The 12,257-nt window shown below is 49.8% G+C and overlaps 3 protein-coding genes across 3 annotated transcripts; all 3 read right to left on the reverse strand.

Moving 5' to 3' along the window:
• Positions 1-63: 63 nt before the first annotated feature.
• Positions 64-3,468, reverse strand: MRET_0080 (LCCL domain protein; the record flags this gene model as incomplete). The annotated part of the gene is made up of 1 exon (XM_027626707.1): positions 64-3,468. The coding sequence occupies one exon, from the start codon at positions 3,466-3,468 to the stop codon at positions 64-66; it is 3,405 nt and encodes a 1,134-aa protein (XP_027483253.1).
• Positions 3,469-3,549: 81 nt separating this feature from the next.
• On the reverse strand, positions 3,550-7,161 carry MRET_0081 (syntaxin-binding protein 5; the record flags this gene model as incomplete). Its single annotated transcript, XM_027626708.1, has 1 exon — positions 3,550-7,161. The coding sequence occupies one exon, from the start codon at positions 7,159-7,161 to the stop codon at positions 3,550-3,552; it is 3,612 nt and encodes a 1,203-aa protein (XP_027483252.1).
• A 146-nt stretch (positions 7,162-7,307) lies between these two features.
• On the reverse strand, positions 7,308-11,039 carry MRET_0082 (C2 domain protein; the record flags this gene model as incomplete). Its single annotated transcript, XM_027626709.1, has 1 exon — positions 7,308-11,039. One exon carries the CDS (start codon positions 11,037-11,039, stop codon positions 7,308-7,310), a length of 3,732 nt encoding a protein of 1,243 aa, XP_027483255.1.
• Positions 11,040-12,257: the final 1,218 nt, after the last annotated feature.

A 12,257-nucleotide genomic window follows, 5' to 3' on the forward strand; every position in this document is an offset into this window, starting at 1 on the left:
TCCACACAATTTAACATCCTGATTGCATTGTTGAATCGCTGCCAAAATCGCTTGGTAATCGCACTACGTACGTCCTGTTTTAGGAGGTATGAAACTTCCATTAAGAGATGCAAGAGCAGCACGTGTAAAATCACCTGTCTCTGTAGCAGATGAGTATGCCAGTCGAAGATAATGTGTACTTTTCTGCAATGTCTCATAGATTTGTTGTTGGCTTAATAAATTCGATGGTTGAGAACGAAATTCTGCGAAGAGAGAAGACAAGTTGTAAGAGGTATCAGGCCCTTCGTATCGTAATACATCGTCGACTAGTAAATTAAATGCAGACCAGATGTTTCTCTGATCAGCTGGTATAGGGTTCCACTTAATGACACCGTCAGTAGTCATGCTGCTAGAGAAAGAAGGTAAAAGAGAATTACCTGTTGCATCGCCTTGAATGACGCCATTATCCTGAAGAATTCCGTCAAATCCCCATCTTGCCACACCGTTAATATACATGCCAAACAGAATGGCACAACAAAGAAGGGATATGCGAGTCGGAAAAGCACATCCAGGTAAGAGAATCAGAGCAATCACATAATGGTGCAGTCGGAGTCCTTCGCCAGGCACCGCTGCACAGAGTGCTAGAACGATACCGAACACAACATACAAAGCCAAATACTTTGGAAGGAGTCCGACGCTGCGCACAACACGAACTTGATTTATAGCGAGGACCACAACCACAATAACAATAATAACGATCGATGTTACAGCTCCAGGCTGTTGAGAAATATCGTGGTATGTAAGACGCTGTAGGGGGACGTTTGCGAACACCACATCAAGAAGCACGCCGATCCACCACAAACCAAGCCAAGCTATACCAAATTCGAGAGGCACGTGCTCAAATGCGTACCAGACGTGCTGGAGTACAACGTGCCAGATAACAAAGCACACAAAGAGATGCGGTCCAAAGTCACCCACTGCGTCACCAATTGGTGGTGGCACATCACGAAGTTCAGAAACAAGATTGACATGCCAGAAACCCACACAAGAAAATACCCAAAATAGAAAAATGGGCATAGGTCTGAGGACAAATGTTATAAAAGCAAGAAACACAACATTCAAAGTATACATGCGCCAGCGATCGTCAGTACAGTGCGATGTATTCATTGGCTTTTCGAATTTGAATGAAGAGGGAAATACACCATGAAATGGAAAAGAAGCAATGTTATTTTGCTGTTGACCTTCAAAGTTTGTATATGCCCCCATCATCCGCGCTATGCCACATCCTCCTTTCGGCCCAATGACGCCTGCATGCAACGCAGAGGCGCAAATAAAAGAATCAGCTCGATACGGCGTCGAGTTACCACCACCCACCACTAATGGCACATAATTATAGGAATCTGAGCCAATAGTGCGAGGATTCAGCAATGTAGTTGTTTCGCAGCCACTGGGGCAGCGAAAGACCAAGCTCGTATTAGAAAAAGGCTTGCAATCGTTCCCATTTAAACCACAAAGAGCGTTTCGACCCCATTTCGTGGATGTGCATGCAAGCGATTCTGGTGTTTCCCATCCATTCTCGGTTAATACAGTGGAAGAAAACCACGTGTTGTGCACCAACGAGGCGAAAGCAAAGAGCCATGCCACGCACACCGAGCAAAGAACAAGCCAATGCAGCCAATTACACCGCAGGTCATGCTCTATCTTATACCACCAGCGTTCGCCAATCGTTGATTGACCTGGAAGTGGTGATACTGGTTCCATTTCAATGTCCTCCATGTTGGATGGCACGGAATTCACCTCCCACTGTGGCGGCACCTTCCATGCAAGCGGTTTGGTCCATTGCATCCATGCATTTTCAAGTCTTTTCCATGGCCACCAAGGATAATGTCGAATGGTGTGCTGCACAGGCACACGAGGTCCTTGCAGCCAATTCCAAACTCTCAACCAACGCTGGTGTGCACGTCTCAGAGATGTGGTACGCATCAGATCAGAAAAGCGCGATGTATGAAGTATTGGAAGCGACTCAGGAGTTTTTGAAACAAAGGAACGAGGCTGGATTAACCAAAGAGCTGAGTGATTCAAGGGTGTGCCGCTCATAGGACCGGCTTTTTCCAGGAGCTCATGTACACCATGAGAATGTGCCAATAGAGTAGTAATACGCTTAGACAGACCCTCTTGTATAGAATCAAGAGTGTGAGGTGAGGATCCCAGAGATTTTGGACGGGAGTAGCCATGACATTCAGCCAGTGCATCTAGGAGCTGATGCACGTAAGGAACGTCCTCCCAGCCACTGTGTACTTTACAATTCTCATCCAACACCCTTACCGCGTTCGGGAAAAGCCAGTCCCAAGGATCGCCCATGCGAAGTGCATGACGGGAACCCAAAAGCCAAGAAGCGCGAGCATACTCACTTTCAGAAGCAGTTTGCTCGACAATAGAGAGAAACTTTTCAATGGCTTTCCTCGTTGCAACAAGCTGGACTGGTTGATGAAATGTCTTCATCAGCAGACCTGATAAAGGACTTTGTCTCTCATGATTTTGTTGCATGACCAGGGCACGATTCCCATGATCATGCACATGTAGGTGACTCTCATGCGTCAAATCACTGCAAAGAGCGACCATTGCACTAACGTCCAAGTTAAGAAATAGAGTTGGCGGGGCCTGCCACGCAGGCGGCGGACGGGGTATCTTGGCGTCTAGACGCATGCGCTCATGCGCACCAAATGTGACCTGCAATCCCAAGCTTTGGACATACTCCGAAATTTTATACAGACGCCATTTCATACGAGCCAGTTCGGATCCTGACCAATACGAGTCCATATCGATCGTCGCACTTGTGTCGCCTGAATTTAGACGAGTAAGTACGATCTCAATGGTTTCGCCGTTCCTAGCAGCCATGCGAAGTTCATGGGCTGTATAGACGATAGAGTTTTGCAAAATAGCTTCGTCTTCCCTTGGTGGCGAGGTCATGGACACTGTGCTGTCATATTCACGAAATTCTCGCAAGAGTGCATCTGAGCGTAAAGGCATGATACGAATCCAATGCCTACCGTTACGAGCGGCAATATGAACCATGGCAGCCGCGTCCTTCACGGAACGCTTTTTTGCTGTTTGAAGCGCGGCTACAGGGCCCGTATGAGCTAAAGCATATAGCACTTCATTCCAGAACGTTTCCAGATACGGCGCATTCGTCGATGAGTCTGGTGAGCAACGAAGAAAATTAAGCTCCGAGTTCACAGTATGTCGGAAAGATGCAAGACCGCAAAGTGGCGGTGCCTTATACACCGTATGCGACTCGTACAAAACGGGTATACGCGTGCGATTGATCGCCGCTTCCACAGGTACAAATGAATCATTTAGCCACGTTAATTCAGGTCCTGAGCACCAAGAAGGTGAAGCTGCATTCCATGAGACATATGCTTCACCGACTTCATCGATAGATGCTAGTACGTCGCAAAGTCTTTGCGCCGCAACGCTCCCTCCATCCATGGGTGCAGAGAGCCTCTGACGCTCGTCGATGAAAAGGATCAAGCTACATACATGTGGAGAATTGGGCGCATTGACCCAAGCTTAGAGATACGTCTTGATCTTGTCTTTGGCCGCGGCCTTGAGGGCCGAGTTGCGGGTTTGCTTGAAGAAGTCTTTCGCGCCACGCTCTAGATTCGTCATGCTCTCGTCTAGGTCGGATAATATTTCGTCTCGTTTATGCAGCAACTGCATATTGAGTTGAGCTTGTGCGCGAGCACTACTCGAGGCAAAGTTAAGGAACTGGCGCTGATAGCTACCAAGCCATGAGCCTGATGCCGACGTCTGTGTCGAATTTGTGGGCGCATCCTTCGCGCCAGCTCCTTGCTCAGTGATCGATGAAGCGATGGGTGTGTTTTCATTGTCTTTGGAAAGTGTCATGCGTGGTGGAAGCGGCGGAAGCTTGGCTCGTCGCTTCCCACAAATAATGGTGTCGATTTGAGCACCAGCCGACAAGGACTGGCCAGCTGATGAGCCCAGCCAGCTTGCAACACTAGCGATATAGCCAGATGCACCTGCGCCTGGTGGGAGTGGAAGGGATCGCGGCGTGTACAAAAACATGCTCGGCATTTCGCCGTGCGGTAACGAACCGAACACAGTCCATAGACGCAGCTGCTGTCCGCTCGTAATCTCGATAAAATCGCCTTGGCGCTCCAAACTAATTCGAGGTGTGGCTGCCACAACTTCTTGATCTGGCGGGACATGGCGCTGTACACGATGAACCGTGTCGAGTCGCGGGAGCGAAAGAATAAAGACACTGTTCGAGGCGATCACAGCGAGCATTCGCGCATTCTGGCGCTCAATGATGCAGGCACTGAGAGCTGGATCAGGCCAGTCAGCCTGCGCAAAACGCTGTCCAGTGACTTGGTCGTAAAGCCGTGCCTCGTGAGGATACACTGCCAGCAACAAGTAAAAGTCATGGGTATTGTTGGTTACTCCTTCTCGAGCTTGGTCGAGTTCTGCGCGTTGCATATTGTGTTCTGTGGCGGATGCCACAGCACCAGACGACCCGACGACGTCCACGTAGACTGGTCGTCCCGACATTCCTAGAGACATCGCGTCAGATCGGAATCCCATCCAGCTCTCTAGACTGCCTCGCTCAAACGACCATACAGTGACAAAGCCGTTTGCACGCCCCACAAGGAGTCGGAGAGCAAGGATCGAGTCCGATACGGTGCGGCAAACGCTAAATCGTTGCCACACAATCTCTGAGCTGCTTTCGTGTTCGATGATTTTGGCCTCGCGTGAACCGAGCTGCCTGGAAAAGAAATCAGCATTGCCCGAGCCAGCACGGACGACAATGTCGTGCGACCGACAGTCAGCCACTACAAGCATCCCCCCATATGCACAGGCGTACAGTCCGACATCAGATAGGGCACTGCAAGTAGGACTTCCGGGAAGAAGGCTCATCAGTGTATTAGGCTGAAAGCCGCTGCTTTCATGGTTGGCCAAAGGCTCCAGCGACGTAAATTCGGTTACATGATCCGCGGGACTGTCGTCCATACGCATTTGATGCATCGCATCAACAAGCGGTGACGTAGTCGTATTGATCACGGTACCCGAACCGAGAGCGTAATGCAATGCATGTCCCGTAGTAAGCGACACAACACACTCGAGTGAGTCCCATGCCACTTGAACATGATCGATCTGAATCTGCATCGGAAAGCGCTGAAGTGTGTCTAGAGCTGGCATACCGAACATACTTGGGTGAAGCACATGGTCTCGAACGTGCAAGGTCAAGTGCGACAGCTGCGTAGGAAATGGATCCACGAGTACGACGCCACGACGAGAGTCTTCTTCACCCAACAGCAGCAGATGAGGGCTTACATCGTGCAGGCGCACGCGGCCATCAAGATGCCATGTAATAAGGATGCGAGGCTGGCCTTTTTGAGCCAAAGCTTGGGCATGCATCAGCTTGGCGTTTTGGACCTGTGGTTTAGCTACGCCACCCATAGGCTGGTCGTATTTGATGGTACCAAGGGGATGATTCGGCGCCTGCTGTACAAGACGGCGATACTGCATCACGGGCACCGTGGCCATGTGGCAGCCCAGGATGGTGCCGCGTCCCGAGAATGCGAGTGGGAGCGGAAGAGACAGCCGCTCGTATGAGTGCGGCCCTTGCAATGGTGGGAAAGAGAATACATCCATTCCACGACGCGTACTCTGAACAGCTAGCGATGGCAGCGATGCATCCTGGCCCACCAGTACGAGAATAGCGTATGGATCATGCGTGCCACCAAAGTGTGGACTCAGGCGTGGAAGCAGGCAAAAGTCCTCCACGATGCTTGCTGTGCGATACGCACCGACGTACGTGGGCTGCAGCGAGTCTCGGAGTGCCGTGCGCGCTCGAGCGGATGCATCGGATGCGCTGGCCGAAAAAAAGCTGGCGGCGGGTGTTGGGGGGAAATGAAACGTATGCAGACTCGTGGCTGGCTGATCAACAGGGGTGCCACCCATGACGGTCAGCACGGTGCCATTTTGAGCCGATCCGTGGTTCGCACTCGTATTCGCCTGAGCCGTTCCAGAGCCAGCCCATGAGCCCGCCGCCTGAGCGCCGTATTCATACCATCCTTGCTCAGGGAAGCTCGACCACGTCAACTTGAAGATAGGCTCCCGTGGACCAGCGGATGTCTTGGGAAGCTGCTCGGGTAGCACAGGTCTGTCGATATCAATATCGTCCAGTGTGCGGACCATGAGCGGCTTGTCTTCCTCGGCTATGTGCCAGAACGAAAGCGCACCATTCTCATGTCCCATCACAAACATGGTACCGCATGGACTCCAAGATATAGCGGTGGCAGGACACAGGCGCTCACTCCAGACTTCCTCAAGCGGTGCGCTAGGCACGGGACCGGGGGCACCAGGGAGTAAGCGGAGTTGGAACACATGGATCGCTGTGCTTTGGCGGATAGAGTAGATCACTGCACCGCCTTCATAGCATAACAGCAAAATGCCTGGATCGCGAGGGTGCGTTTGGATATCGATAATCAGGGGCGTATGCAAGCGGCTCGGTGCGTTTGGCACCTGCGACCGACGTAGAATTTCCTCTTCATTCCACCAAAGGTTCGGAATACGGTACTGTGTACCGCAAAATCGTTCTAAATCATAAGCTTCCACGGACCCGTCCGTCAATCCAAGAAACAACATGCTGTGAATCGACGTCACTTCAGCACACAGCACAACGTTGCGAGCCGAGTGAATACCGATACGCATAGGTGCATCAGAATTCGTCATTTGTGTCTGACCGGGCGCTGCCCTGCGCGCGCCATGCATCGCAGCAGCATGCGGATCACGGCGAGAGAGGTCGTACACATTCAGATTATCTTTCTCATCAATACAAATCATCAGATAGGTGTCAGACTTGAACAGAATGTGCTTCACTCGCAAGGCAGGACGGAGCGTGAGAGCCATACGCACACATGGCGAGCCGAACAAATGGACAGTGCCAGCTGATGTGCCCACAGCCAAATACCCCATGCCCGGCTCGTATGCCATGGCTGAGATCTCTCCAGGCAGGGTCAGTTGATCAAGAAATCCTTCAGCATATTTGTTTACATCACGAAAGTCACCTGTCCAGTCTCCTAGACGCGAGTTCAGCGGCGGTAACCGATCATGCCCTGCCGCTTTGGATCGGCCCACAGCTGACTTGAGCCACGACATGGTTGGTCGTCTTGGAACACACCTGCTTCCCCATTCCTCCACATGACGGCCTGGGCCACGCTCAGCGCACAGCCCTTGTACGGTCGAATGGGCGAATCATCTAGCACCGTTTCATCTATCACAACGTCGTAGAACCACTACCGTCTTTAATCTCCCACTTCAGACATGATATACTGATCGCGCTGATCCTTGCTTCCAAACATGGAGCGGCCCAGGCTCGACACATGACTCTTCAAGCCATCCTTGGCCCAGACTGCCGTACGCACAGGCGTGTAGCCCATGATGCCTCGGTGGCGCATATGAAGCTCGCGCGTGAACAGGCGATTCATCTCACGACGTTCAGATCGCGTGATCACGCCGTCATCGTTTGCATGCGAATTCACCTCCGCGCGGTTCGGCAGACCAACCAGACGCTCATAAACTTCAAACTCATGACGGTCGCGCGCACCAGCAAGGATATGTTTGTGAACATCATCAAGACCTGGGTTGACTCGTACGCGAACTGAGAGAACGCCTACTTCCTCGAACTTGTGTGTGGCCTTTGTCTGCTTATTGATAAAGTTTCGCTCGAGGGCGTGAAGCGCTGGCCCAGCCAGGATCGGCAATTCAACGTCGGTCATCTGCCCATCTTCCAGCTCGCGAAGCGGAAGGATCGCAAGTCCCACCGCTCGGAAAAAGTCAGGGATTGGCAAGGTGCTCGTAACAGGCGTGCGCCCAAAGCAAAAGACAAGGTTCGTTGAGTAGCGATCAAATACAGGAACACTGGCCAAAGGCTCATCTTCACCTGTCAGGTGCTTGTATCGCGTGCCCAGCTTGTGCTCATACTTGTTAGCCACGAGCGTGATCTTGACATTATCGAGCTTCTTGGTCCATTCAGGCGTATTACCCTGGATATCAATAGAGCTCAACAAGTCGACAGAAACGGTAGTGAAGCCACGGAGCTCGCGAGGAATCTGCAGTTTGATCGCGCGGAACACGATGCTGCATGAAAGCTTGCCATAACCCACACCATCCTGGAGAGCAAACATCTGCTCAACTTGCGATGAAGATTCAAACAGATTCTTGAGTGGCAGTGCAACGATACCCATAATAGGATCATGTTCACGCACGCGCGAGTCACGCACAATCATGCGCAGTTCCGATGTCGTCCAGTTGCGCACGAACACTTCCGTACCGGCCTGGAAGTACGGCATGTTTGTGTATTGCTTGACGCGCGTCTTGTAAAAGAGATTGTCATTCAAAATCAGCTCACAATAACCACATGGCAGCTTGGAAGAGCTTGCATCCACATCTTGTCCCGCTGCGCCCTCACGATCCTTGTCATTCACACCCTTTTCAACATCGCGACGTTCTAGGCCAGCCACAAACTTGACAATGACACTCAGTATACCACTAGGGTACTCAGGATCAGGTGGAGTGTCGAGAGTGAGCGCTTCTTGTTCAGAGTCAATAGGCGATGGCTCACGTTTGACTACGCTGTCAACCTTGTCATCGGCCGCGTCCCTGTTTGGCTGGACGCGGAGGTCCTTATTGAGATGAGCTTTTTCATAGAAACCAACACTCCAGCACAACTGACCCTGCATCTGATCAGCATCTTCGAAGCCCATTAGGTCAGACATGTGCGACTGCATCTCATTAGGACGACGAACAAGATCACGTAGCGGAATATTCACACGTCCAACAATATCATCGGCGGAACGTTTATCCGAATCCCAAAGCTGAAGCGACAAGCCTTCATCAGAGCGAATGTCATCCTTAGAAATGAGCAAAAAGGCAGTCTCTTCCCAAACCGGGTTCAAGTCCTCGAAAATTATGCGCGTCGAATACATGGGACGACCAAACTTGGCCAAACTGAGCACACAATAAGGGTCCGAGCGCCCGTTCATGTCCTGCGAGCTCAAGTTCTGGCCATAATGAATATTGACCACAATGACGCCGATAGCATCCGTGTCTTTCTTCACACCATCACCTGCCAATATGCGGTGCACATTCAGGGTCATACTCTTAGGCGCAACATACATGTCCGTGGCAGCTGCAATGGACATTTGGACAAAGTTGGAGATAATGGGCAAATCTAGGACATTGGGCAAGACGCGCAGAATGGGAATCGCACTAATAGATACATTGGGTACGCCCATGAGCGAGAACGTTACGTTCCGAATAAAAGGTGGCTCACTCATAATCTGTGCGCGGATACGAGCTGTTCCGATAATTCTTTCGATCTGTACCCATACAGGAAGAGGGATCTCTAGCCAGTCAAATGCACCGATAAAGAACTCAATTAACAGATGAATGTTCTTCGATCGATCCTTAGATGATTGTCCCGGCATAGCTGCGTAGCAAAAGCTCACTTCCATGTTCAAAAAGTCTCCAGCAAGGTCTTCGAGGGCTTGTTCGCGCATCTCTGGATCAGAATGCTCCAGGTTCTCGAGATCCTGTTCATCAAGATTGACTTGCTCCTTCTTACCATCAGCCTTCTCGATCCAAGTATGTGTGGGATGTACACTATCAGTCATCAAATCAGCTAAGCCCCGCATGGCAATCACACGGAATGGGTTCTCGCCTAGACCCAGATCAGATATCTTGACCGAACTGATCATCGAAGGCAACGATGCTTGCATGATGTCTTCGACCTGATCTAACATGGCAATAAACATTTCAGGGTTCAGCTGTCGCCATACGCAAGCAATGATCGCATTCATCCATTCCACACTTTCCGGATACGGTGGTGTGCATTCTTCACCACGCTGGCGATGCATAGCCACACGGATGCGCTCCATTTGATTGACAATTTTGTTGCGGATCAGACCCATTCCAGAGAATCCTGCCAGTGCTGCCAAGGCAAGCCAAAAGGAGCGGACAGCGAAGATGCCCCAACCATGACCCACGGTGGCGACGCCCCAGACCATAACGACCACTGCGCCATAACCGATATACATCATATTAAATAAGTCATCCAGCTCACGAATCTTTCCTGGATCCAAAGGCTCAGGAAAACGTTGCAGTAAGAGGGATGTAGGACGTGCAGGGTCCGGATTGATATACTTGGAATGATACACATCACTGTTGAGCGGACGCTTCGAGCTAAATCCACCTTTGTAGCGTGAGTCTAGCTCCATTGGATTGATCTTTGGATCACGGCCATCTTGAATAATGACATCGTCTTTGGTGACCGGATCTTCCACGACACGCTGACCTTTGGCAACAAAATCATTTTTTTTGGGCTCGCGACTTGCTTTGGCTGCTTCTTTAATACGATTCTTTTCAGCTTCGCCACCACCCGAATCAACAACTTTTTGGTGCTTTCGACTTTTTTCGCTTTCTTTAGGATGCTCGTGCTCAATATCACGAGCAGGCGATTCCTGGCTTCTGGATTTCTGTGAACTTTTTCTGCTCAAAAGGCTCAAGGACCGATGAAAGCGTCTCTTATCTTTACTTCCGCTCTTAATTGATTCTTGTTCATCTTGCGCATGCGCATTCGAAGCGCTGGAGCAATCTTCATATGATGACTCCTCCTGCCTGTACGGGTCCTGTGGCCCGCTTTCATGCATTTGACCCTGGGAGTCTCCGGACCCAGATGCGCCGTGGCTCGGATTCTCCTCAGTGGGACGTTGGATCATAGGTGACCTCTCATTAGAATTGATTTTTTTGTTAGAAGTACTCTTCAAGTATGAGAGATCCGAGCTAGGTCGCCCGTCACCCACTGGCGGATTTAGACTTTCACCGGTGTCAGCATTTGCAGCGGACGAGCTCTTCTCTGAAGCTTCGGGTGTGTCAAAATATTCACTATTCCTTAAACGTTCTTTTTCGATGAATTCTTGTACAGTCGGAACTTTGTTCCTTTCCGACCATCCTTCACCAATATGATGGGTTGTCATTATGGCTAATTGTGCACCAAAGGGCGTTCGGTCGTGGGACCATATAAGACTGAATATGTATTACATAAGAATGTCCGTGCGAAAGCGAGTTCCTCCGTATTGGCTTACACAGCCCGGTAGTCATGCTTGGCATGTAGAGGGACTCAGTGATTTACTCCACATTTCTATGGCAAACCTACTCCCCGGCTTCATGCGAGGGATATCTCATAGGTGTAGCGGCAGCGACCAAATGCGAATACGTGTGCAGATGACCACTCATCGCACTTAAGCAATATAGTGCACTTTAAATAACAAAAATAGTGCCTATTGAGTCAAAGCGCAAACACTTAAGTTGATTGCGTCTGAATTTGTACGAGAGACAATTATGATCGAAACCACCGAGGCGTTGGATAACGCAATCATCAGAAACGAATTCAGCAGGACCTGGCCTCTCAAATAAACGTCAATCGATGTTGTGCAGGCGGCATCGTGCACCTCTCCTGTTACTAAAGTACATTGGTCTTAGCTATCAAAAGCCGTTGAGGCAATAATGTGAAATGATGCTAAATTGGACTCGTTAGCGTCGGTTAATACCTAATGAAAATCCGAGAATGAAGATAAGGCATGTTTAAAAGCATCAGGTACATTGCCTGGTATAATATCAACAATTGATAACAAAAGTTTTGCAGAGAGCGAACCAGTTTTCACTACCGTGACAAAAATTTGAACTGGTGTTATAGCCATTATTTAAAATGTTTGTTCAAGAAATACCAGAAGAATCGACTTGCGTGCGACCGATTTTACAGGGAAGGAGGGTCGGTAAATCTTCAGATGCAATCTTGGGGATTCATTCTCTTCATCACTCGGTATAATGAAAATATTGCGCGTCATATACTGACCAAGTTTCATGATGACAGCCATGCTAAATTCAAGAGGAGTTAGAGCCATGAAAGAAAATAAATAAGATGTAAGGGTGCGATGCAATGAAAATGACTGCTTCAAGTTCAGCGTAAGAGCTTAATTGACCACATTTCATAAATACCTCGCGCGTGCTATCGCCAGAACAGCAATGACATAACATGCTAGTACACTTTTCTGTCTCCATACAGTATATTTCGGGATAACGTCTGGCGAAGAACAAATACTTCATCTTTCTAGCAAAGATGAGAGCTCATAAAATACTTGTACACCCACACTTAGAGGACGTTGCTATTTCCAGCATTTCAATATACTATTGAA

This window comes from Malassezia restricta, chromosome I (genome assembly GCF_003290485.1).
Source record: "Malassezia restricta chromosome I, complete sequence".
In the NCBI taxonomy this organism is placed as follows: domain Eukaryota; kingdom Fungi; phylum Basidiomycota; class Malasseziomycetes; order Malasseziales; family Malasseziaceae; genus Malassezia; species Malassezia restricta.